This window comes from Mus caroli, unplaced genomic scaffold (assembly GCF_978045245.1).
Source record: "Mus caroli unplaced genomic scaffold, Mus_caroli_1 scaffold_8, whole genome shotgun sequence".
In the NCBI taxonomy this organism is placed as follows: domain Eukaryota; kingdom Metazoa; phylum Chordata; class Mammalia; order Rodentia; family Muridae; genus Mus; species Mus caroli.
In genome coordinates this window covers 120453245-120480782 of record NW_028227263.1, presented here as the reverse complement: position 1 = coordinate 120480782, position 27538 = coordinate 120453245, and the positions used below count along the sequence as shown (strand labels likewise).

Here is a 27538-nt window from a genome sequence, read left to right as displayed (position 1 = left end):
GCAGACCCACCATTCTCTCTGCTCAACCATCCCTCAGTCCCCTTCCCCCTCTTCCCCTTCCTCACGTCCTCTCTTGAGGGCTGGAGAGAGATATGACTTCAAGGGCTAGTCATTCTTGAAGGTGGCTTCACAGGGGTCACACACACGACTCCCAAGTTCTCAATTCACTATAGCCCAGTCCCACATTCTCACTATAGGGGCCACCTCCGGCTTTAACAGGAACAATTCCCAGGCTCTCCCATCCCCCCAGCCCCATCTGGTTTCGTTCTTTCGAGTCTTCCCTCCCAATTACTCCGCCTTCTCAGATCCTGCATCTCTCCATCTGTCTCAGGGTCTCTGTCGCAGCCTCCTTCTGTCCTGAGAAGGTCAATGGAGAGGGGGCGGCTGCTGGGACCTGAGCTGACCTGCATGCAGCGGGCATTGTGCAAGGTGGCGAGTGTGCAAATCTCTTGCTGTTTTCGGTAAACTCCCAGGGTCTAAAAACGTCCGTTGACCTCCCTCCCCCAGAAAATAAAACCCAGGTATTCCCAGTTTTGGGGTTTTGTTCTTTTTTTTATTCCAACAGGACTGGGATGTGGCAGGGGGAGGTATAGGGGCCCAAGAGACCCTCTCCCTGGGGGCGTCTCATAGAAATTTCTGAGGTTTCTCCCCCCAAAAAAGAGAGAAAGAGAAGAGAGGGGCACCAGGGGACACCCACATGTCCAGAGGCCCTCCCCACCTCCAGAAGTGTGGAGAGCCGTGTCAAGTCTTGGGGCATCTGGGCAGTCCCAGGTTGGGGTCCTCCCCGCGGACCGCTTTCCAACTCCGGGAGCAGCCCCCACAGTCCGCGACCCTTAGAGTCCTCGGTCTCTGCGCTCCTCCCGCCCACGGTGCGGGATGGAATGCGGGCGTCCGCGACACCCTCGCTCAAGTCCACTAGGAGGCGCAGGCCTGCTCCGGAGCCGGGCTCGGACTTCACCAGGAATTGAAGGCAAAATCGCGGCGTCCTGTCCGTCTGGGGCGCATCGCGTCCCTGCAGTCAGTCGGGGCGCACGCCCGGCCCCGTCCACGGTCATTCGTGCTCGGTCAGCTCGCGGGGTCCGGTGGGGCCTGGCCGCGGCCGAGGCGGGCTGGTGGCTTCGGCTGGGGTGCCCAGGCCACGTGGGGGCGCCCCGGCCCCCGAAGCTCGCAGCGCCTGGATGCGCCTGCACTCCTGGCAGACGCGCACGTGCGTGCAGGGCGTGGGAGCCTGGGGCCGGGGTCCCCCAGGAGGTCCGGGGTCGTCCAGGAGGCGCTGCGGACCCCCGTGCGCGCCCGCGTCCCCGCCCGCGCCGGCCGAGTAGAGCTTGCCGTTGCTGAGTCGCATCTCGCGGACTGCGCGCAGCGACAGCAGGGCCCGGCTCGGGCCACCAGGGCGCCGGCGCCGGCGGGAACGCGAGGTCTTTCGGCAAGACACGGCGTGGCGTAGCTCCTGCAGCATCTCCTGGCACACCGACACCTGGGGGCGGTGGGACAGTCACTTCGAGGCCCGCCGCGTCCTCCCTTTCCACCCCCACCTCTTTTCTGCACCTTCTGCACCTCTCCCCTCCCAATTCTGTTCCTTCCTCCAAGGCTTTCACTTCCTGTACCGCACCCCCACCATCCCCTGTATCCCTCTCTCGGCTCCATCTTTCCTTGGGTTTGTCCCTGACTCTGCCTTTTACTTTCTGACTCTTGTCTTTCCAAACAAGATGCTCTGGCTGCCATGAGCACTCCACACACCATTTCTGCCCCACACTACTACAAGGCATATTTATTGAGTGCCAGGCACCCGCGTTATAGAAAAGAATAAAACAGAACTCTTAGGACTTGGGATATAGGTCAGCGGTAGAGGGCTTGCCCAAAACGTCTAAGGTTCTGGGTTCCAAACCCAGGAATCGAGGGAAAATCAAAAGCCAAAACCAACCAACCAAACAAACAAACAACCAAAAAACCCGCCCCCAGCCCTCCTTAAGTATGCAGAGACAGAAAAGAACAAATATAAACATAGACACTTTGTCAGATAAGTGCTTCAGAGAAATAACACAGGTAGAGTGTGGGTGGGCAGGATACTGTCTCTGAGGCAGGGCAGATGAGGAAGCCCTAAGTGAGACCTTTATGTAAAGGGTGTGCCCCGTGAAAAAGGACCTGGGCATTCTCCAATGCAAAGGTACTGAGTGAGGCGAGGCCTGGCTTGGGAGGAACCAGGGGAGAAGGAGATGAGGCCAGAGGGTGGAGACCAGCTGGGTCAGGCCACTAGACCATTACAAGGCTTTTGATTTACTCCAGGGTCCAACAGGAGCCACTGGAGAGCTCAAGTAGAGGGCTGCTGGCTCTGTCAGATCGCTTGAGCTGTGCTGAGGACTGACTAGAGGGAGACAAGGTGAGCAGGAAGCCCTGTGAGGGGGCTGTGGATATTATCATCCCTACTCCGGCAGGCTGGAGCAGGGGGATTTGAGCCAACTCCACTCGGGGCTCTGCCTGGGGGTGGGGGTGGGGGCTGAGTGCAAGCTCTGACACTTGGCATTACATTACTGCACTCTCACGCACCCCAGAGGACATCAGAGAAGGTGCTGCATTTACAAACTTTGGAGCTGGGTGTGGTGACACGTACCTGAAATCCCAGCGCTTTAGAAGCTGAGACAGGAGAATCACTATAAGTTTCAGGCCAGCATGAGCTACACAGTGAGTTCCAGCAGGGGCTACATAGCAAGACCTTGTCTCAGAAATCCAAACTGAGGTCAGGAAGATGACTGAGCCATGGAGTCTGATGGACCCACATGGCAGAGGGAGAGAACTGAATCCCAAAAGTTGGCTTCTATTGCCACACTCAGATCCAAACTCTGGGTTATGATGTACAGATGCACATCCGAAATTACAGATAAATAAACAAAACTAAAACAAAAACCAAACCAACAATAAATGTTGGAGTGGGGGGAAATGCACATTTGGGCGATATGGTGTCTAGTCTCTAAGTCTCGCCCCTCAGTCCTCTCTGACATTCCATCAGGGTTGCTCTGAGTGACAGGATGTGGCTAGAATGGGCTATTTCCTGCCTGCCTCGCTCCTGCTTGGATCACTTGCTGGCGGACATGAGCTGCAGAGGGCACTTAGGCAGCCCCGAGGAGAGGCCCTCCTTCGAGGAACTGAGCGGCCTGCTGCCAGCCGCCACTAAGTGTATGCATTATGCTTTTGATTCTTGACTCGGGGTGTTTGATGTCCCAGGATCTTACAGGAGGGTGGAAGGCTGTATCTCTGAGAACCAGCCAAGTTTTAGAGACCAAACATACAGACCAAATAGTAGTGAATCTAGAGAGGCCTGGGGTTGCTGACATTTGACCCTAGCTTCTTAGAAGGCTGAGGCAGGAGGATTCAAGGTCAAAGCCATCCTGGGCTGAGGGGTGAACTCAAGGCCAGACAGGAGACTTAGTGAGACCCTGTCTTAGAAAGTAAAATTCGAGGGTGAAGATGAACCTAAGCAGCTCAGTGGCAGGGTAGACATAAGGGCTTTGTGGTAGACGTCTGCCCGGCACACGTGAGGCCCTGGGCTCTAGCCTCAGTACCACACATACTAAGCAAGCAAACCAACAAACAGTCCCCATATTCCAAACCTACCAACATGATTCAAAACAGCCAGTCCCTCCTCTGTCCTTTCTCCTATCCTAGATTCCCTGTTCCCTTCTCTGTTGTATTTATACTCTGCCCTGCCTTTCCCAGGGAAACCATAGTGAAATCTGGCCCAGCCACTTCCTCCCCTGCTTCCCTCTTTGGACATATGCCACTCCTCTTGGAGACCATAAGGAATAAAACGGCCCCTCGATGATGGTCTTGCACGGCTATGATATGGGCAGAGTGGGGTGCTCACAGCGCTACCACTTGAGAGGCTGAGGCCAACTGTGGCCATCCTCCTTCCTCAGCTTCCCAATGCTGGGATTATGAAGCCATTGTGCTTTGTCTGTCTGCCTGCCTCTGCCTCCCGAGTGCACCCCCACACCAGCCGTTCATTTCAGCATCCTGCTCTCAGCCTCTGGGGTCCTCCACACCCCTCCTTCCGAGGTTCCTTTAATCCTCCTCACTCCCCTGGCTCTCCTTTCTGCCTCTGTCCTTTCCCATGCCCTAGACTCTTTGTTGGAATCGCTGACCTGCCACCTCCGTTTTCTGACCAGGACTTCCCGACCCCTCATCTCGCATCCCCTCCTCCTCCATCCAAGCCTCTACCACTCATCACTTTGGGCCCTTAATGTCCCTAGGGATCTCCCCTGCTTGGCCCATCTCCTCACCTCCTCGGACTCCGCTGACCTCCGCGTGGACCAGATGAACTCCATGACCGCCACGAAGACAGCAATGATGAGGCCACAGATCAGCACGACAAAAATGCCGCCAATGTTCTCCATGCCCAGACCTGAGAGTGCACACAGCTAGGGTGTGTCTAGGGCATGGGCCCAAGGGGTTTCTGAGAAGGGGCAGGCACGGGAAGGGAGTACTGACCTTTGGCCCTGTGGTCCTCCTCCTTGGGGCACCGGCCGCCCTCCCACCATTTACGCTTCAGGATCTCCAGTCTGTTGTTCTCCTGGAGCTGCAGGATGGCCAGTGTGATCTCATCCCGGAAAGGGGAGCCTGGCAGAGCACATGAGGGGATCGCCATGGTCCCCACTACCCAAAACCCAACCTGCCCTGCCACCTCTCCTAGCCTCTATTGGACAGCCAGAGGGAGGGAGCTCTCTGAGCAGTAGGTCAGCCCTCTCCACTCCACCTGCAGTGAGAATGAGGTTCTCCTGTGTTGGGGCTGCCATACCTAAGAGCCCCAGCCCAAGGCTCACCCCGCCCAGCTACAGCTGCACTGGCCTCCTGACAATTGCCTATACCTGCTAGACAGAGCCCTACTTTAAGGCCTTCACTTCTGCCTGAAACGCCCTTTCCCACACCCCCTCAGGTCCCTGCATAGCCACTGGCTCCCCTTTGGCAGCTTTACTCAAAATGGCAGCAAGTCCTCCATTCCCAGCCAGGCTACCAGCACACTTGCTTCAGAACACTTGACTGCACGAGGACCCACTCGCTCCTCTACAGCTTCATATGCCTGCCGCCTGGAAGGGCATCAGAGTGGCTGGCTGAGGGGCTCCTCATGCAGAGCTTCTGCATCTCCCCACCCTGCCCTTTCTGTCCTCTCCTTGGGCTCACCGTGTTTACCAAACATTACCAAAGCTTGGAAACAAATTAGTGTTTGCATTTCTAGCTGAGCCCTGGCAAGTGTGTCCCGAAGCAATAGCTGTTCCACTTCTCCCCTTCCTTCCTGCACTCACCGAGCCCCTGCTCTGAGCCAGGACATACACTCCGTGGAGAGACTATGAGGCAAGGAAAACCAAGGCCTAGCTGAGCATGGTGCAGCAAGTACTACATGAACTTGGGAGGTGGAGGCTGGAGGATCCGGAGGTTCAAGGCCATCCTCATCTATAGCCTGACCTACTTGATGGCAAGACTTTGTCTCAAAGGAAAAAGACCAGGCTGGAGAGATGGCTCAATAGTTAAGAGCACTGACTGCTCTTCCAGAGGACCTGAATTCAATTCCCAGCCACTACCACATGGTGGCTCATGACCATCTGTAATGGGAACTGATGCCCTCTTCTGGTTTGTCTAAGACAGCAACAGTGCACTCATACATTAACACCGATGGAGGAGCTGCACCTCATGTTTGCTGAAGTGTACATACAAAGCCACAGAATTCCCTTAACACCCTGAGGCCGGAGCTCACTGGCCTCTAGGCAGGCTTTTTTTTTTGTTTTTTTTGTTTTGTTTTGTTTTTTTCGAGACAGAGTTTCTCTGTATAACCCTGGCTGTTCTGGAACTCACTCTGTAGACCAGGCTGGCCTCGAACTCAGAAATTCGTAGGCAGGCTTTTTGCATGCTCAGGGTGCAGAGGATCAGGATGGTGACTGCACCTGTCCAGGGCCACACAGCATACCCACTTCTCTCATGGCGTGCATGAGCTACTCCAGTTTCTAGGCCCCATGCCTCACCCCACATACCCAGCGGCATGCCGATGCCGTAGCCCTTGGTGTCGAGGAGGCCCCCGATCTGGGTGAGGTTGCAATTGAGGCGCCTGTGGTACTCGTTCATGGTGGACTCCAGCAGGAAGGCATAGCGGGAGTTGAGGACGCGGGCGATTCCCTCCTCTGTGCTCTTGACAAACACGCTGGGCTGCTTCGATTGCATGTAGTTCCACATCCGCTGGTACGTCTGGTACCGAGAGTTCTTGGCAGAGCCAGTGTGAAGGAAGACAGGTGAGGGCCACTCTGACCCTTTCCCACCTTCCCGCTCTCCCTCCTTCCTGATGACAACTCAAGACTTGGCCCAACCCTCCCAGCGGCCTCCTTGACCTTATTCCTCCTGTGCTCTCAGTGCTGACCCTCATTAGGATCCCATTCACCAGGCCAAAGGCAGGGTGTTCAACCAGGTGGTGCTGCTGCCCCGGACAGGTCAAGGATGTCTACTCCCTCATAACTGGCCTAAGGGGTTCTAAGGGAGCCCACCTGGAAGAAGGTCATGGTGGAGCCAGCGTGGATAGTGCCGTACTCGATGTTGGTCTGATCCGCCAGGTCGTCAGCCGACTCCACCGGCACCTCCATGCGCTGCACCGTGAGGAAGGCAGCCAGGTTGGCCGTGTAGGAGGAGATGATGATCAAGGTGAAGGCCCACCTGAGGGGTGGGAAGTATGAGCCTCTTGCTGCACGTCAGCTTGTCCGTGAATGAGGCAAGACTCCAGAGACAGACAAGTAATCCTCTCAAGCAAAGAACAGTCCCTGGGGGCTCACACAGAGCTGAGGCTCCTCCAAGCGGAGGGAGAGTCAGTAACAAGCAATGGGAGGGGGCTGGAGAGAGAGTTCAGCAGAAAGGAGCACTGGTTGTTCTCTTCTAGAAGACCTGGGTTTGATTCCCTGCACCTACACGGCAGCTCACAACTATAACTCCAGTTCCAAGGAATCTGACACCTTCTTCTGCCTTCTCTGGGCACTGCACACACATGGTACACACACAGGCAGGCAAAATAGCCATCCATAAAATAACCAATTGAAATTTTACACACACACACACACACAGAGAGAGAGAGAGAGAGAGAGAGAGAGAGAGAGAGAGAGAGAGAGAGAGAGAGAAGAGAGAGAGAGAGAGATTCACATAGAATAAAATGATGGGCAGTGATACACCATGTGAACACCAGGAATCAGAAGGCTGTAACGCATCGATGCTTTCAGACAAGCACTGCGGCCAGGACTGAGACATGACCTGGTGACAGAGAGGCCAGCCAGCTCAGGAGTACAGAACAGTTCCAAGCACTAGCGCATGTAATTACGGGGCTTCAAAACTCACAAAGCAAGGCTGGCAAGAGACCACTAAGTAGGTGTAGTGGTTTGAATAGGTTAGACCCCCACCGACTCACGTGTGTGGATGCTCGGCCCATGGAGAACAGCAGTATGAGGAGGTGTGGCCTTGCTGGAGAAAGTGTGTCACTGTGGGGGTGGGCTTTGAGGTCTCTATGCTTAAGCTCCACCTAGTGTGGAATTCCACTCTCCTCCTTCTCCAGCACCATCACTGCCTGCACGCTGCCGTGCTTCCTGCCATGATGATAATGGACTGAACCTCTGAAACTGTAAGCCAGCCCCAACTAAATGTTGTCCTTTATAAGAGTTGCCTTGGTCCTGGTGTCTCTTCACAGTGACAAAACACTAACTAAGACAGTGGGCCAAGCATTTGCCACCAAGCCTGATGAGTTTTGACCTTCAGGCCCACATGGTGGAAGGAGAGAACTGACTGCCACAAGTTGTCCTTTGAGTTACGCCTGGACTCGTGACATGCACACGCCACTCTGCGTAGATAAAGATAGCTTTTAAAAAGTTATAAAACAAAAACTGATTCCACAGTGGAATACTTGCCTAGAATCCCCCAGCAAAGGGCTAGAGGTGTGGCTCAGTGGTAGAGCCCCTGCCTAGAATTCCCCAGTGAGGGGCTGGAGATGGCTCAGCAGAACAGAACCTGCCAGAAATTCACCAGTGAAAAGCTGGGAGTTCAGCTCAGGGATAAAACATTTTCCCAGTGTTGCTATTTCCCTCTCTTTGGTTGACAGAACAGGGTGTGGTGGCGCACGCCTTTAATCCCAGCACTCGGGAGGCAGAGGCAGGCGGATTTCTAAGTTTGAGGCCAGCCTGGTCTACAAAGTGAGTTCCAGTACAGCCAGGGCTATACAGAGAAACCCTATCTTGAAAAAAAAAAAAAAAAAAAAAAACCAAAAACCAAAAACCAAAAAAAAGACAGAACAGCCAGACAGAACATCAGTGAGTGAGGAGGCAGAAGCCGTGGGTAACACCATCGAACCATTCAGCCTCAGTGGCATTTCTAGAACACTTCACCCACCTACAGCAGAGTCCATCTCCAGGGCATGTACAGGGACAGTTTCCCTAGACAGACCATGGTGCAGGCCACGAAACAGTCTCAAGGAATTGAAAGGGACTAAAGACCTGCAGAGGATGCTCTCTGACCACAACGGAAGTGAATTAGAAATCAATCATGGAAAGAACTGGAAAATTCCCAAGTCCTGGCTCCATCCTCAACTAACTGGATGACCTTGAAGCTGTGCTCTGGCATCCTCACCTATGCGGTAAACATCACCACTGGCTCTTCCATGAGGGATTTTGTGCAGAGTGGGCTACCCCACAACACAGAATGTGCTGGACAAGTGTCTACTGTCACCATCTTAGTGACATGGTCTGACTTGGGAAGGAGAAGAGGCAGCCAGGGCAGCCATTTGTTCTAACCTGGCTTCATCTGGCCTTCTTCCTGCCAAATAAGAGTGGCCAGGCCCCCTGCCGGCCACAGACCCAAGAGGGCCTCCCTGACCCCGCTGGCTCATTATCAGACAGTAACAAGAATGGGCAGCTGGTCTTAGGCTCTGGGTTGGGAATGAGTGGACAGAAGTGTGAATCATACAGTTTCGGGTAGGAAAAAACCTCTAACCCTGACACAAGGCTCAGGGACTGACACAGTCTCACCACAACCACCTCACAGGTCAGTGTTACTCACTACCAAGAAATAGCCCAGTGCCTGCCCAGCACACATCAGGTGTCTCGCTGGCCCTTGAGACTGTGACATGGCAGGTGGGTGGAGGTGATGGAGTATGGGGTGATAGGACTGGTTGCTCACTGGTAGAGGGAATAGATAGTTAGATAGATAATAGACGGATGGATGGGTAGATAGATAGATAGATAGAGATTTTGAAGCAAAGAGATGAGCTATTTTGGACAAGGGGAATAGGTGAATTTGGGGTAATCTATTAACACGGCAAGAGAAGCACTCCCAGTTAGCTGGGTATGTGAGGAGACTCAGAGGAGGATTCTGGAGGTGATGAGCTCCAGCCCAGGGCACACAGGAGTGGCTTGCAGTGGGGACATGTATCTGCATAGTGTTTCGTGTTGGGTCGAGTGGTCAAGTGTAGCTGTCCTGGTTTCTGCCAGTGGGCAGGCTGACCTTGCAAGGCCTGGCCTGAACAACACAGAGCTCTGGGGGCACAATTCCCAGAGCCTGACCCCTTAGTGCAGGAAACACACACATTTCTTGCAGTCACAGTATGAACTGCAATCGGCAGAGTGTAGTTCTCACTCAGCGTGAGGACTGGGTGCTGTCATGTAGGGAGCTCTGCCGGAGCTGCTCACCTTTCTGAGAAGGTGAGGCTAGGATAGCAACTCCATTGGTATTGGATTCACTCAGTCAAGATGCTTGGGCCAGCCACACCAGTTCCCGGGACTCACACTGGTTCCTTTGCCAACTATTTCCAAGTGTCAAATGTTGAGCATCAACAATGATCCAGTCAAAGGCCTCACTCCTCACTGTAAATAGATGTCACCTACCTTGTTTATGCACAAGCATTGGCTTATTGTTCTGATCCAACTACAAATCATATCCAGCCAGGCGTGGCGGTGCCCGGCGCTTTACTCCCAGAGACAGAGGCAGGTGGATTTCTGAGTTTAAGGCTAGTCTGGTCTACAGAGTAGATCTAGGACAGCCAGGCCCACATACTGAGACCCTTACTCACTGAGGGGCAGTGTGCAGTGTCACACTGAGTACTGAAGTGGCAGAGAGCTGTAGAAGGGGGTTAGCTAGTGAGACGCACACATGCTGCCTGCGGGAAGGTGGTGCCTGGAATCAGGCTTGAGGAGTCGCAGGTGAAGTGAGCGTTGGGGGAAGGAAGGAGAAACCTCGCTGACAGCTAGACGAGGTTGAGGGGTTCTCGTCAGAAAGGTGTGATGATAGTTGCTGAGGGGTAACCTAGAGACACCCGGACACTGAGATGTAAAGGCAGCAAGGCTCAAGGAGAATGAGGTCAGGGAACTCGATCCCAAATGTGACCAAGGGAGAGTCCCTGGAGGTTGGGGGGGAGGGCGCTGTGGTCCACCGACAGCCTTAGGGGTGCTGATTTCTGAGGCAAACCTGTCTTCAGTAATGAGCTAAAGGTCTAGCTGCAGAAGACTGTGGACTGAGTGGCCGCTGCCTAGGAGGCATGTCCTGGCCAGGTGCTCACAATGCCATTGAGTCACATTTGGAGATCAACCAGTGCCTGCTGATTGAGTGGATTGTGCGGGAGGAGTAGGGGTTTGGAAGAGCATGAGGCTAGGGAGACAGCTCCAGTGAGCCGGAGTGTGATGAATGGCTCCCTGGGTGGCTGCAATGGGAGACAGCAGGGGATGGCTGGCTAGACAGCATGGCTCTCAAGAAGCAGGTTTGAGGCTGAGAGGAGAGGATGGGGGCTCGCAGACTGGAGACCACTGGTCCCCTACCTTTAGGACTGTTTACATTCATCAACTCGGGACCATTCTAGACTGTTCTGTCAGAGCACCTGGCCATCCCTCAAAGCAGTCAACGTACAGCTGAAGCACCGTTGCTCGGAGCCAATGTCTTCACCTGGGCTGGGAGGGAGCAGAATAAGCCCCTCCCACTGTCAGCACCAGCCATATACACCTTAATCCTTGGGAAAGGTTGATCTGACAACCTGCATTGTAAAAGGAACTTTGCAGGTGAAATTAAGGATTAAGATGAGGAAGCAGGTCCAGGTGGTAGTGGCTCATGCCCTTTAATCCTAGCACTCAGGTGGCAGAGGTAGGCAGATCTCTGAGTTTAAGGTCAGCTGGGCTACAGACTTCCAGGACATCCAGGGCTACACAGAGAGACTCTGCCTCCACAACAGAACGGTGAGAAAGTGACCCTGGGCCACCCCAGCAAGCCTTGTGAATCACAAGAGGATGGGTATGAAAGGAATCGGGGTCTAGTGGGAAAGCATTGGTTCTTCAAAGTTGAGGCAGGAGGACAGAAAGCTCAAGGTAAGCTGGGGCTGCAAGACTGAATTCAAGACAAGCCCAGGCAACCTAATGAGAACTTGTCTCAAAATACAAGAGCAAAAACTTGGCCAGGATTGTAGCTCAGTGGTAGAACTCTTATCTAGAATCCCCCAATGAGGGACAATAGGCATGGCTCAGGGTAGAGCCCCTGTCTAGAATCCCCAGCACTCTCATTTGCATGCACAAATCCCTAGGTTCAATATTTAGCTTTGCAAATAACAAGTCAGAGAGATTTGATATTATGCTGCTTTTTTAAAGAATTAAGTCATAGGTCAGAGAAATGCAGGCTTCTAAAAGCTGGGAAAGATAAGGAAAGGGATCTCTGGGGTCTGCAGATGGCGGCTAGCTGACGACTTTGTAAGATCTCATTTGGTTTCTGACCTCCAGCAATGAAAGTTAGTACACTTGTGTCATCTTAAAGCATGACATCAGCGGTGATCTTTGTAGCAGACCCAGAACAAACCCGGAGGTGCCATCTGAATTTGGGCTTTCCCAGCACTAGGTATCACTAAACTCAGGGCTTGGGCACACTAGGCAAGTGTTCCATGTTCAGGATACTTCTAGCCCTCACCCCTTTCTTTTGAGACAAGGAAGGTCTTCTGTAGCCAAGGCTTCCCTCAAACTCAGTATGTAGCCAAGGATGACCTTGAATGGATCCTCCTGCCTTATCTCCCAGGGTTTAGAACACAGGGTGTACCACCACACCCTGTTTGTGTACTGATGGGGATCCACGGAGGCTAAGTACCCACGCCACCACCAACCGAGATATATCCCTAGCCTCTCCCAGCACTTGGTTGTTTATGGTTATTATTGTTGTTTGTGTGCGTGTGTTTGCACGCACTGAACCATCTCTTAGGCCTTCTAGTTAAACTGGTGATCTCTGGTTTCAGTGAGAGACCCTGCCTCAAAAAGAAAGTGGAGAGCAACAGACAGACATTCAATGTCAGCCTCCACACACTCTTGAACACTTGTGCACACACACCTGCATGTATATATGTGCCCATGTACACACACCACACCCATCACACACACAACAAATGAAAACTGAAGGGGCCCCACTTGACAAGACAGACTCCATTTTATACACTCGGCCCTGTCCTCAGGTTAAACCTGAGTTACTGGAAAACCCACAAACTATTCCAGGAAGGAACCATCCTAGACACAGGCCACCAGCAGGATCCTACCTAACATTCCAGAGGTTGTCCACAGACACAGATAGATGGCCTAAGCCAACTTAGATCATTGTTAGCCAGCCATATGACTGCCAAGTTGATAAGCCCCTCAACCTGCTGTAACCACAATAAAAAAGGTGCTGGGGCCTTCTGCACTACTGTGCTGTGTGGGAGGGTCCCAAGGGTCCGCGCTCAAGCTTGAATAAAGACTCTTTGCTTTTGCATACGAATTTGCCTCCTGGTGGTCTTTGGGGATCCTCAGATCTGGGCATGACCTCACATACATGGGTGCACCTGCTCTGCACACACAAGCACCTGAATACAGGCATCATGACCTGTAGCTGGCATGGACTTCTTGGTGCATGTACCAGAGGAAAATGCATGTTACCCATGAGAATTCAAGGACTCTCCGTGTCTGTGACAACCAGGGCAATATCACAGACGTAAGAGCAATGCTCCTCTTCTTTTGTCTCTGCAGGCTGCTCAGCTCACATCTCTTTTCCATAACTCAGTGAACCCAGGTTGTGGGCTGCCCCTTTCCTCATGTTCTTAGGATTGAACTCAGCTGCTTGTACACACTAGCCACATGCTCTGCCATGAAGTCATGCCCCAATCCCTGGGAATTTTGGAGGGTGGAGGGAGAACACTGTCTTATTAGTAGCCCAGTGTGGCCTTGAACTTGATAGTACGGCTCAGGCTGATCTCAAACTCATAATTCTCCTGCCCCAGACATTTTCAAATGCTGTGCTTTAAAATGTGACATGGGCTTTTCTATCTTATTTCGGGCGAGGGAAACTGAGACAAGGAGAGAGTACACTCCTAGCCAAGGGCACAGAGACAGTGGGCCACTTTGTTGAGGTTCAGCTCTTTACTGCAGAGCCATGGCGGGAACAGAAAGATGCTGGGAAGAACACAGTTGCCCATATTCCCAGAATGGAAGGCCTCCCAATTTAGATGAAAAAGGCTCACCAGACTCCGCTGACACAGCGTGTGGACAGTGCCCGCGGCATGATCTCCGAGCCCTGCTGCATGAAGCCACCCACAGGGAACCAGAGGCTGTTACCCAGCGTGTACTGGTTCTCCAGGATATGGGGACGCGCCCGGAGACACGGGTGTGGGTTGTACCACTCATAAGGGCTCAGCCTGTGGAGATATGAGTAGATGGATGAGGAGAAGTGGGGGGGTGCAAGAGGTAGTAAAGCCACTGAGAAGGGAAGAGGCAGGGGAAAGAGTGACGGACACATGCAGAAGAGAAGGGGGTTGGTGGTGCAGGGAACAGAGATGCTGACAGGCCACAGGAATGGATACTGCAGTGGAGGTAAGAGGACAGAAGAGAGAGGAAGGAGAGAGGCCCAAGTCAGACCCCTGGGGAGTAGGGGGAAGACTGAGAAATGGAGACAGGGCACCTGTGGCTCTGCAGTGTTCAGCCAACAGAAGAGGGACAGTCAGTGCAGGGAGGCTTGTAGGCAGGTGGCTTGTAGGCTGGGCTCCTGCCTCTCCACCCCCCCACCCCCCAGTCTACTCACCTGGCAGCCAGGAACAAGACACAGCTGACAGCCAGGTAGGCAAGAAGCATGAAGAGCCACACAGCAGGGGAGAAGGGGTCCAGGAAGGAGAAGTAGCCAGGCTTGCGGCCCTAGAGGGCAAAGGGTGGTGAGAGCAGCCACCCCACCTCAGCTGTGTGCTTGCCACCCCCCCACCCCGGCCAATCCTCCCGGAACAGAGAAGCCATAGCAGCTGACCCACCCGTAGGTCCACTTTAGCCGGTTCCTAGTCCCCACCTCCACCCCGTGCTAGGTCACAGCCACTCCCGACTCCCTGGGAGACATACCATGTGCACCCTGTAGAGGATGCTGATCCCCAGGGTCATGAAGGGCTTGGAGAAGTCGATGACCTTCTCCCTCTCGGCGGTGATGGTGAAGGCTGCCACAGCCAGGTCTGCCTTCTGCTGGAGGGGAAGCAGGTGGGGCAGAGGAAGGGGGCACGAGACAGAGGTGGACAGTTAGAGACACCTGCAGGCTCCATTGAGAGAGTTAGAGCTGAGACTGGACGTAGCTCTGCTCCTGTGTGGCTCCTAACCTTACTGTGGTCGGTATCGATCACAGCAACCCTGAGTTTGTTTTCTCTCTCTCATCCTCTCTCTCTCTTAAGAGAGAGGATGAGAGAGAGAGAGAGAGAGAGAATCTTAGGTTGCTCAGGCTAGCTCTGAACTAATTACATAGCCCAGGCTAGCACTGAACTCCCCCTTCCCCTTTGCCTCCCAATGCTAGTGTTACTGGCTGGCAGTCTTGCTTCTGAAACCCCATATCTGCTGTTGTCTGACCTGTATACTTGTGTTGTGAGAAAGTAGGAGACTGGTACCCAGATGCCCAGACATTAGCTTGCTCTGGGACCTTGGGACTAAATGGCATTTATTAATTGCTTACCAGAACGGACAGACGTGTTTTGTTTTGTCAGTGTGTGCACATATGTTCATGCATGTGTGTGGAGGAGATATGTGCTGTGCACAACAAGGCCAGAGGTCCAGCTTGGGCACCTTCTTCACCTGCTCTCCACTTTACTGTTTGAGACAGGGTCTCTAGCTGAGTCTGGAGTGCACTGAATCAGCAGGGCGGACTGGTGAGAGAGCGAGGGATGGTCCTGTCTCTGCTTCCTTGGCACTGCTGACCTGCCCAGGTTTATATGTGTGCCGGTTGAACTCAGGCCCTCGCGTTTGTGCGGAAAGCGCTTTACCAACTGAGCACCCCGACAGAACTTCCTACTAATCATCTTGTAGACCTCTCCCAAAGCTCTCAGAAACTGAGTCTCAGAGAGGCAGAGGCACCGATGAGAAAGAGCAGCAGCTGGGGACCCTGAAGTGGGGTTTCACCATGAGTCTTTTGTCCAGCAGAAACAAGAGCTCTAGTCAAGTGTTTGAGGAACACAGGAACAGGGTGCAGCTCAGCAGGAGTGACCTGGGGGAGTCTGCGCGTTTTCAGTGGGAATGGGTGCCAGGGGACAGGCCTGAAGTAGTGAAGGTGGGAATGGAGAGAAGGGTGTAGGCTGGGCTGTCCTGACCTGCCAGGAACCCCCTTCAGATTGAACTGAGATCCTATAGGGACATCTCATTTTGTGGACATTACGCAGCTGTGAGCTGAAGGCTGCGGGAGACAGGGAAGAGCTCAGGTTTCATACAGACACACACAGTCCGGGCATTTCTACAACTCAACGGGCTCCGAACACTATGCCTGAGTGTGCTGAGACACTGACCAATAGCCACACACCCGGCTTATGTGGCGACACACACATGTAGTAGGGACATGCAGTGACCTACTCTCAAGGGCCCAATAAGCGCTATCTGACACTCAATCTCACGGTTGAGAAACAGGGCAGGTAGGGTGGATTTAGGAATGCAGAGTCCTGGACACACACACACACACACACACACACACACACACACACCTGCAGTAAGGGTGATGGTTCTCACATCAACTCACACCTTAGTAGTAAATGTGGCCAGTTTAAAAGAAGGGATGAGAGGGCTGGAGAGATGGCTCAGCAGTTAAGGGCTGCTGCTCTTCCTGCGGTACCTAGGGTTCAATTCCTAGCACCCACATAGCAGCTCACAACTGTCTATAAATCCAAGATCCAACACTGTCATACAGACACATATGCAGCCAAAGCACTAGTGCACATAGAATTAGACACATTATTATTATTTTTTTAAAAAGGATGAACACCCTCCTCTTGGCCCCCAGGAAGCCCTGTATCGTTCATTGCCACACCCCTCCTCCTCTGGGGTTGCCTCAGGGTCGAGTTGTCTCCTGCACCTAAGCTATATGAGGCTACTCCTCACTTACCCTGCATTCCTTACTGAACCTGCACTGTGTCTCCTGGCTCTGGTTAGTCATCAGGTCCCTGGCATGGAAGAGTAAGCTGTCTTTGAGACCTGCCTCCTCTCTTCCCTGCCCTGTATTTCACTGGGGATCTCTGCTCTTTTCCTTGACCTTGGTTGGGTTCACTCATCTCTGAGCTTTTTGTTCTTGATTTTTTTTTTTTTTTTTGGAGGTTGCTTTTCATTTGGTTTTTAGTGGGATCTCACTGTATAGCTCTGGCTAGTCTGGAACTCAATATATAGACCAGGCTGGCCTTGGTTTAAAGTCACAGAGAACTGCTTGTCTCTCCCCCTCCCCCACCCCCAGTGCTGGGATCAGCCACACCCAGTACCTATCTTGTCTGTGTGTGCATGGCAGAGAACAATCTTGGGTATCATCCTCAGAAATGTTGTCCACCTCATTTGAGACAGGGTCTCTCACTGGCCTGGAACTCACCGGTTACACTATGCTGGCTGACCAGTGAGACCCAAGGATCCACCTGTCTCTGCCCAACTGGTGCTGTGGTCTCAAGTGAATTCCACTGTACCGGCTTTTCCACGTGGGCTGCAGGGATTTAGCGCAGGTCCTTGTGCTGGCCAGGGAAGCACTTTTAGGCTGAGCTCCCTCTGCATCACTGGTGTGAGTTTTATTATTGTTCCAGTCATCCTTTCGGCCTGTGGCATCTTTTGTGAACTTTGGTAGGGTCATGATCTGGCTCCTGGGTTGGCCATGGGCTCTGCTCCTGGGTTGTGTCCCCTCTCCTCGATACAGACTCCGTTAGGGCTCTCAACCCTGTCTTCCCCAGTCCTAGCCTATTCTAGGGGCTGTACCCTCCCTGCTGCCTGGCTATTGTTACCTCCGTGTTCTCAGCCTCGGCCTCCAGGAGGAGCTCTCTTCCTAAATTTGGGTTTGTGCGTCCACTTCTATCACCAGCCCCTGATTCTACAGCCCTGGCTGAAGTCTAGGGGATGGAATGGAAGTGTAGGCAAGGGTACATGCAGGGACACATGCTGTGTCCCAGTGGCCTAAATCCCCTGTATAGAACTGTAAACCAAGGCCCAGACACATGAACACTCCTCCTTGAAGTCATACAAGTGTGTGTGTGTGTGTGTGTGTGTGTGTGTGTGTTTATAATAGTCCTTCCTTGGTGGTCGGAATCTTATGAAGACAGATAGAAACATCAACCTTTCACATTCCCCAAGGTTCTGTGATCCTTGGGCCAACTGTTTGGAGGTCCCCTCCTTCCCTGAAAGCCTGTGGGACTCCTCATTGCTCTCTGCCAGTCTCAGTGACTCAGCAGCCTCTTCACAGCCAGGCCTTGGGCTCCATACCTGCTGCTTCTCGCTCCAGCGGTAAGGGCTGCAGCTCTACTCTGGAATACTCGCAGGCCAGCCCACTCCTCCCCATCACCTTCAGGCAGCTCTGTGACACCCAGTGCTTTCCTGACAGCCACACTTGCCTCCTCAGCAACCCCCTGTAGCTTGTCTTTGGCTACTTTATGGGTTCTTCTCTCTCCCACCTTCTCCCCTTTTCCTCCACCTCTTCAAACCCCTAACACTAGATAGAGAAAAAAGGATAGAGGGGAAGAAAGAGATCCCTGAATGAGGTCAGGGGTCGGAAGGGGACAACATTAGACAATTTCCTGCTTATTAGATGCATTGAGTTCCTTGTGGCAAGTTTGATCTCTGCTGCCAGGATATCTAATTTCTTATTGTTTGTTCTTTGCATGACTATTTAACAAACTGTGACCGACAACAGCTAACAACCCACCATGCCCTCTTGGGACCCTATCATTTATATACGCTCTGAAGTCCCCAGGATCCCAAATGTCACGCATTCACAGAAATTATCTGCTATAATATTTCTGTTTTGTTTTTAAAGAATCGAAAATTCCAAAATTGTCACCCTCCCCCCATCTCTCACAACGTTTACATCCATTCCCCACACATAAGCCAAAGGGAGGCTGGAGCAATAGCTCAGTGGTTATAAGCACTGGCTGTTCTTCCAGAGGACTAGGGTTTAGCTCCCAGCATCAACATGGCATCTCACAAACATCTGTCTCTGCTGTTTCAGGAAATCTAATGTCCTCTTCTGATTTCTATAGACAACAGGCACCCACAGGGTTCATATATTTTCACGCAGGCAAAATACTCATATACATTAAATAAACCTTAAAAACAAACAAACATATATTATCCATATATATATATATATATATATATATATATATATATATCCATATTGCTATTTTCTACACCACTCAGTGGCCTCTGAGAGCCAGAACCCTGCCTTGCTGGCACACCTGCCTGCACGGGCCTGTGGGGCCTGCCCTTGGCTCTCAATTCTACCGCAAGCCTCTGCACTTGCTCCTCCCCAGCTCCTCCTCATCACTGAAGGCAGAAACCAAACTCCAGCTCAAGGAGAGTAAGGACAGGTCTCAAGGACAGCTAACCTCAGTGCCAAGGAGTCAGGCCTCCCTAGAGCACCCCACAGAGCCCACCCAGGGTCCTCTTTTCTCCCAAGTGTCAATGGACTAGGTGTGGTGGCACACACCTTTGATACAGACACCCAGGGGGCTGAGGCGGGTAGATCTCTGCAGGTGTGAGGCCAGCCTGGTCTGCATATCTCGTTCCAGGCCAACCAAGGCTATATAATGAAACTCTGTCTTTAAAAGGGGAAGGGTTAGCCGGGCGTGGTGGCGCACGCCTTTAATCCCAGCACTTGGGAGGCAGAGGCAGGTGGGATTTCTGAGTTTGAGGCCAGCCTGGTCTACAAAGTGAGTTCCAGGACAGCCAGGGATGTACAGAGAAACCCTGTCTTGAGGAAAAAAAAAAAAAAGGGAAGGGTTGGGGGTGATCTCAGCCATTCATCCAAAGCCCCTCAGATAGTCCAGACATCCCTTGACCTCAGCACTCAGCTCAAACTATAAAATGTCTGTTCACTTCTGTGTCTCCATTACCAAACCACAGGCCTTCAAAGGCTGGTCTGGCTGCTGTGTCATCTGTCTGTGACAACTGCACAGAGGCCAGATCAGGGCAGGGACTGCTGTATCTCACGTCCCATTATCCTTGGCTGGGGCTTGGAACATCACTGTTGTCTCCTGGGCCTTCAAGCTGTCTTCTTCCCCTGTGCCACGCTGGAATCCACCTAAGTTTAAACACTTCCTCAAGCATGTCACTGCCCCACATGGCCACCATTCTGGGGGGTCCCCAGAACAGTGTGTCTGATCCCCAGATCCTTGCTCTATGCAGAGCGGCCTCCATACCCACCACTTCACATGTGAAGAACTGGAGACGTGGAGAGGGTGGACACTTGGATGTAGATGATTCTGGGGTTTGGAACCACTTGCCCTCGAGGGAGCTCAGCAATGGGTGCAGACTGACTTTATTCTATGTGCGTGAGCATTTTACCTGCCTGTGTGTATCTATGTGCGTTCCCTGGAACTTGAGCTACAAACGGCTGTGAGGCACCATGTGGGTGCTGGGAACAGAACTCTGGTCCTTGGCAGGAACAGCCAGCGAGTGCTCTGCTCAACTGCCGAGCCATCTCTCCAGCTCTGGGGAAGCTGCAGTGACTTCAGTGTCTTCTTGTGCCCCAGCAGTGCTCTGAGAGCTGTCTGCCTCAGCCTCCCTGAGAGAAGCCTGGAGGTCAGTCCGCACTCATCTGTCTCTCTCATCCTGGCTGTATCACACTCAGCCTTCCCGACTGTGCCCCTAAACACCCTAGGAATGGCACCATTGCCCTCTGCTTCAGATGCCGTTCACTTCTGTCTCCCAGACCACTCAGCTGGCAGCCTGAGGGACCCCAAGCTGCAATCATCACACCACCCCTGCTTAAATGACACAATAACACTCATCCTTCAACTACTGGCCAACATTCTCAGCTGCCTTTATAAAGCCCTGAGCACATCTGCCTGCTCCCCTAAGACCCTACCTCAAACATCTCCCATGAGGCCTTGTGCCACCTGCCTCCCCCTGCATCCCCCACCCCACCATCTCGCTCTCTACCCCCACACTGCAATCACCTGCCTACTCTGCTCATCCATCCATCCATCCAACAGATCTTTAAATATTTACTTGGCTTAGTTGGCCAAGCAGGTGGGACAAAGCCTCATGAGAGAACAGCTGAGCCCTGAGGAGTGGAGCAGCAAATGTTTTCTTAATGGTGGAATAAAATTCTATTGTGTGGATATAGAAAGGGGCCCATGGGGGAAAGGAAAAGGGGGCTAGCTAGATTGTATGAAGCCCCATGTTCAGCCCCCAGTTCTGGGAGAAAAAAAAAAAACCTAAAATAAATAATAGGTGAGATGAAAGACTTTAATAGGGGGCAAGAGGAGAGGTAGGGTAATAGAACACACACGATATGAGGGGAGAAAGAATTATTGGAAGTAAAAGGACGAAAGGGTGGGGCAGGAACTGAAGAGGTAAGAAGGGGATCAATAAAGTAAATTATGTATGGAAACACTATAATCAAACCTATTCCAAAAGGAGGGGGGGGTAAAAAGCCAGGCAGTGGTGGTGCACACCTTTAATCCCAGCACTTGGGAGGTAGAGGCAGGTGGATTTCTGAGTTCGAGGTCTACAGAGTGAGTTCCAGGACAGCCAGGGCTACACAGAGAAACCCTGTCTCAAAAAAACAAAACAAAACAAAACACCCTATTGTTTTGAATGATAACAAACTTACAAAAGAAATAATGGAGGAAGGGTCACCTGAATGTTCCAAAGTCAACAGAAGCCTTTGTGATTGTCCCTCTGATATGTCCAAACCCACACTTGAGGGAGGGAAGCCAGCCTGAAACCCACGTTTGTTTTGCCAAATGCTCTACCAGGCTCCACCAGTAGGGGGTGCTACAGGAAAGGCTTTAAGGCCGTAGCCCCAGGGAAGGATTGCTCTGCAAGGCTCCTCTCCTAGGGGGCTCTAGAGCAGTGGTTCTCAACCTTCCTAATGCTGAGACCCTTTAATACAGTCCCTTGTGTTGTGGTGAGCCTCAACCATAAAATCAATTTGCTGCTACTGTAATTTTGCCACTGTAATGAATCGTAACGTAAATGTCATAGTTTCCCAATACTCTTAGGCAACCCCTGTGAAAGGGTCGTTCAACTCCTGAAAGAGTAGCAACCCACAGGCTGAGAACCACTGCTCCTGCCTCCCTCCAGGTTCTCCTTTGCTCTGACCTAGCAACAACTGCAGGGCTGGCTTTGCCCAGTGTCAGCCTCAAGGGAGCCAAGTTGCAGCATCTTTGTGTTTCTGATAAATAGCTCTAGCTTTCCCCTTTGCTGTCAGAACTAGAGGTGTGGCCATCTTCAGCACAGAATCGGAGAGGAAGGGTGGGCAATAGTGGCTCTGCAGCCAGGCCTAGCTCCAGTGCCTTTGCAGAGCTGGAACATGGCTCCTTGCTTACATGTTGTCTGCATGTCCATGTGTCAGAAGGGCTGAGTGTCAAACATATCTCCTGTGTGGTTTACTGGGAAGCCTCCCACTGCTGACTCGGAGGTCTTTTACTCTCACTTAGCAAGTCGATGATGTGGTAAGGATCTGACTGAGGCAGAGATGACCCACAAGTCAAGTCTGGACAGGCACTCAGACAACACAGTCCTCAGACAGACAGATAGAGACAGACCATCAGGTGTTGGGTGTCCCGTGGGGCCCTCCAGGAGCCAGGAGAGCCAGGAGAGGTGTCTCAAAGGACAAGTCACCACAGAGAGCCTCACACAGGACACCGGCATTCCGCCAATTGCTGGATTGTTGGGCTCAGGGGACTGACCAGCCTCCCTCCAAACGCAAAGCTGGATGGGCCCTTTGGTGGACATGTGTGTGGAAGTCACACTATATAATGTGGTGAAAATTGCCGTGATATCCCAAACACCTGCCAAATGTCAACAGCGCCAAGCAAATACTGGCACTCTGGGATGAGCGGCTACCTGTGAATCCAGCGGTCTTCAGCAGGAGCTGTTGCCATGTGCTCATACCAACCACTGAGCTACACCCCCCAGACTTCTTTTCCTCTGTGTGTGTGTGTGTGTGTGTGTGTGCAGGCCATGGTGCTCGTGTGTGAGCAGAAGACAATCTGCAGGAGCTCACTCTCTCTCTCTCTCTCTCTCTCTCTCTCATGAGTTCCAGAAATTAAGCTCAGATTTGGGAGCAAGGGATCTTCCTCACTGAGCCATCTTGCTGGCCCCCCTTTCCTTTTTATTCTGGGACAGAGTCTCACAATGTTGCCTAGGTAGGCTTACATTTGTAATCCTCTTGCCTGAGCCACGTGAGTGCTGGAATTTCAGTGACCCTGCTATGACTGGTTACTTGGCAATTTTTTCTGGAGTTGGGGAGATGGCTCAGTGGGTAAAGTGTAAGCCCAGAACCCACATAAGAGCTGGACATGGAGAGGTCACCACTTGCAACCTCAGTACCCGTGGGCAGGGGACACACAGGCATTTTCCTGGAGCTCACTGGCCAGCCAATCTAGCTGGCAAGTTCAGTGAAGAGCCTCCAAATAAGGTGGAGGGCGGGAGAGATGGGACAGTGGGTAGAGATGACCCAGGTTCAATTCCCAGCACCCACATGACAGCTCACAACCATCTGTAATCCCAGTTCCAGGGCATCCAAAGCCCTCTTCTGGCATCTCTGGGCACCAAGCACACACGGGTGATACATATATAAAAATGTATATATACAGTAAAAAGTGTGGAGGGGGCAGAAGAGAATCCCAGACAGTGACTGCTGGCCTCCACGTGAGCTTTGCATGCACACGCTAATATATATACGAAAACAGTGTACACACACATACACCGTACATACACACACAATTCCCTCTGTTCAGATAACCACAGGTAGGCATGAGTGCACATGCCCAGCAGTCTTAGCACTGGGAAGACTGAGGGAGGAAGATGAACCCAGTCTACACACACACACACACACACACACACACATACACACACACGCCATGTAACTGCTGTAATTTTAGTGAGTTAAGCAGTTATTTGTTATCTCCAGACTAGTCTTGACTGACATCTGAAAGGACTACTGCTAATCCCACTAATGAACTACCCTGGGCTCCTTGGACACCATTGGTGTATCACCATCCAAGGGGCAGTCAGCACTGGGCTATGGGACTCTGGAGATCAAGTTCTATGGAGCTATATCAGGGCAGAGCGGAAACATGGATGCTGCCCCAAGGCAAGGCTTCGAGGGCGTGCACTGGGCTCTAGGTAGGCCTTAGAAATCAGTGTGGCTGAGAAGACTTCTGCCAGGTCCCTCGTGTGGGCCCACAGCTGTCTGATTGGCTCTGGTATTTGGGACAGCAACTGCAGTTCAGTCACCACTTAGTTAAACCCACAACCACTTTCCAGGATCCCCCTGCCTTTGCATGTACCACACAGGCAATGGGATGGGGGTGGGACAGGTACCCTGCTCCTTTCAAGCCGTGGACGGTGGCTCTGATCTCCTTGGGTCAGCGGCAATTCCCCCTGGAGGATGAAGAAGTGCTCTAGAGTTATTAGGCAGGGAAACATGGGGCCTTCTAGGGACTAGGCTTTTGTGACCACAGTGGCCCTGGCTCCTTGGGTCAGTGCGCCAGCCTGGAACTCTACTAGCTTCCAGATATGTGAGCTTCAACCCTACAGCCAGGAACTGGGAAAACAAGGCGGGTCCATCACCCTATCAGACACATTCTGGGTTGACTTTGGGCTTAGACTCTGTCCACCACAGGATCATATCAGCCTCCCTGTGGTCCAGCAGGCAAAGCAGGGGGCAGCTTACAGAAACAGTGACAGGAATGGCTTCTGAAAAGCAATTATACAATACACAATGAAGCCACTAAGAGGGCTGGCACTCCTCTCTCTCTCTCTCTCTCTCTCTCTCTCTCTCTCTGGCTGGTGATGGAACCCACAGCCTCACATACAACAGGCAATTTGCTCTACCACTGAGCTACATCTCTAGCCCTTATCTAGTCTTTTTTTTTTCCTTTTCTCTTTCTCCTTCTCCTTCTTCTAAGGCAGGTTCTCGCTGTTCTCACTGTGCAGTCCTGGCTGCTCTGGAACTGGCTGCATAGACGAGGCTGACCTCCAACTCAGAGATCCACTGCCAGCTTTGCTTGGGTTACTGGTGTGTGTCACCATGCCTGGCAAATTGATCATTCTTTTTTTTAAAAAAAGATTTATTTATTTATTATATGTAAGTACACTGTAGCTGTCTTCAGACACTCCAGAAAAGGGAGTCAGATCTCGTTACAGATGGTTGTGAGCCACCATGTGGTTGCTGGGATTTGAACTCCGGACCTTTGGAAGAGCAGTCAGGTGCTCTTACCCACTGAGCCATCTCACCAGCCCCAAATTGATCATTCTATACTGAGAATCTGCTTGGGAAAAGTAAGGGTCCGGGAATGGTGGTTCATGTCTACAATCTCAGCTCTCAGGACATGGAGATAAGAGGATCAGGAGTTCAAAGTTATCTTTATCACGTTCCCAGGCCAGCCTGGACTATATGACATTCTACTTCAAAATGAATTAAAAGCCAGAGAGTTGTGGTACACACTTCAAACCCCAGCACTTGGGAGGCAGAGCCAGGTGTATCTCTGTGAGTTCAAGGCCAGCCTGATCTACAGAGTGAATTCCAGGACAGCCAGGGCTGCACAGAGAAACCTTGTCTCTAAAAACCACAAAAGAAGAAAGAAAAGCAGCTAACTGTGGTGGCTGGCATCTGTCATTGTGGGTGGGGGGCGGGGGGATGCTGCTCCAGAGGCTGAGGCGAGAGAATCACTTGAGCCCAGGGACTGGATGGAAGTTTGCATGGACGACATAGCAAGAGCTCATCTTAAAGAAAGGAAGGCAGCAGTGGAGTGGAAGAAAGAGAGATGGCTCAGAGGTTAGGAGAGCACCTGCTACACTTGGAGAGGACACAGGTTCAAGTCCCAGGACCTACATGGCAGTTCCTGTCCATTTGTAACTCCAGTTTCAGAGGATCCAAACCTCCCTAGCTTTCACAGGCACCACATACACACATGCAGGTAAATACTCTACATATATATACACATACACATACATATAGAGAGAGTATATATATATATATATACACATATATATTACATATACATATATTACATATATATATACACATACATATACATAGAAAGTTTTAAAAATCTACTTAAATACTAAATAGTGTATTTACATGGGGCCTGCAGCTATGTAACTGTTTAGGTTAAGACAATCAGATACTATTTTGGGCCTTCCTCATTGGCACAGGCCCCCTCCCCCCCCCTAGCTTGATAATATCCACTGTTGGCACGTGCTCAGGAAACCCAACATCCTCCTCCACTGTGGGAATAGAAATCGGCAGAGCCTTTTTGAACAGCCACTTGGCAGTACATACTTCAAGACAATCCCTACTGTTTGACCTGGCGCTCCTCCTTCTCAGAAAGCATCCCTCAGGGACATTCCCACAAACCCACAGGCCAAGTTCAGAGGGGCAACGGCCATGCCAGCCAATACTGGAAACCACCCAGCCAGCCTTTGATAGGGGATGAGCTTAGTAATTCACGCCCCAGCCATAAATGGAATTCCCTAGTTCTTCCCTTTCAGTTTCAAACACTGGCATCCAAATGTAATTCTCCTTTCTCAATCTGACCGCTGCATGGTAGAAACAGGATATACCACCCGTCTGGCTGGTCCAGCTCAACCCCACAGCCACTTGACTCCATCCACGCACATCCAATCTGGGAGCACACCTGCCATAACTGATGCCGCAGACCGCGCCAAGTCTTCCAGGTTTACGCCTCCTCTCACCCAACAGAGCCATCTGCTTCTCCTCTCTCCCTATTGTAGCTGCTTCCCAAGAGAATATCCAGAGCACACACTTTTTCCCTAGTGATTTAAAAGACCCAAGTAGCATATCTCTTCAGTTAAATGCAGACAAGTAAAGAGGAATGTGGAGATGTCAGCTTAGTGGTTAGTGATGGTGTTCGCTGCCAAGCCTGCTGACCTAAGTTGCCTGGGATCAAAGTATTTTCACAACCCCCACCACACACACACACACACACACACACACACTTACTTTTTTTTTCTTAAAGGACTATGGTACTGATAATCTGTGATAACATAGATGAACTTTAGAAACAACTTGCTGGAGAGAAATAACAGGCTGGAAAGATGGCTCAGAGCACTAAGAGCACTGGCTGCTCTTTTAACTCTAGTTCTTGGGGATCTGATGCCTTCTTCTGACCTCCACAGGCACTGCGTGCATATGGTACAAAGACATACATGCAGGCAAATACTCATGTTCTTACAAAAATAAAAATGTTTAAAAAAAAATCACACTGAGTGAAAAGAACCAGACTGAAAAGTCTGTATGTTGGATGATCTCGCTTATCTGAAGTATCCATGACTGATAACTACAGAGACAGAAAGATTCTTGGCCTCCAGAGGCTGGGGTGGTAAAGACGGGAATAGGAAACATATACTAATGAATCCAGGTGTGTGTGTGTGTGTGTGTGTGTGTGTTGGGGGGTTGTGAAATACTCTGGGATCAGATATAGGTGGTGGTTTCACAACAATGAATGTGTTATACACCATTTATCTCTTGCTTAACATGCTCTTATTATGCAGCCCAGGCCTGCAACTTATGACATTCCTCAGCTTAAATGTTAGGATTACAAGCACGGCTGTAATCACTACTGTGCCTGGCTGAAGTGTATGTATCCTTTAGAATGGCTACTCTGGGGCTGGAGAGATGGAAAGAGCTCTTCCTGCTCTTTCTTGCAGAGGACCAGGTTTTGTTCATGAAGGCTCAACCATCTGTCATTTCGATGGCAGGGGATTCATCGCCCTCTGCTGGCCTCTGTGGGAACTGCACACATGGTGCACTTCCATACAAGCAGGCAAAATGCTCAAACACATAAAATAAAGTTAAATACATCTTCTAAAAAATTAAGATGATTACTTTCGATCTGGGCACTTGGGAGCCTGAGGCAGGTGTATCTAGCGTTCAAAGCAAACCTGAATATGAGATCCTGTTTCAAGAAACAATCAAAACTCCGGGCGGTGGTGGCACACGCCTTTGATTCCAGCACTTGGGAGGCAGAGGCAAGTGAATTTCTGAGTTCGAGGCCAGCCTGGTCTACAAAGTGAGTTTCAGGACAGCCAGG

General features: G+C 51.6%; 1 protein-coding gene across 2 annotated transcripts in view; it reads right to left on the bottom strand.

Annotated features, from left to right (window-relative positions):
• Nucleotides 1-541: 541 nt before the first annotated feature.
• Grik5 (glutamate ionotropic receptor kainate type subunit 5) overlaps nt 542-27538 on the bottom strand; it is a 61666-nt gene continuing 34669 nt past the window's right edge. Inside the window, exons 13-20 of one of the 2 annotated variants that reach the window (XM_029479516.2) lie at nt 14379-14495; nt 14074-14183; nt 13517-13690; nt 6525-6690; nt 6021-6246; nt 4486-4614; nt 4278-4399; nt 542-1477 (exon numbers count right to left, since the gene is read on the bottom strand). In XM_029479516.2, the coding sequence (XP_029335376.1) occupies nt 1052-1477; nt 4278-4399; nt 4486-4614; nt 6021-6246; nt 6525-6690; nt 13517-13690; nt 14074-14183; nt 14379-14495 (1470 nt within the window). In that variant the 3' untranslated portion in view covers nt 542-1051. The remainder of the gene's footprint in view (nt 1478-4277; nt 4400-4485; nt 4615-6020; nt 6247-6524; nt 6691-13516; nt 13691-14073; nt 14184-14378; nt 14496-27538) is intronic. The other variant, XM_021166366.2, reaches the window with a different exon arrangement.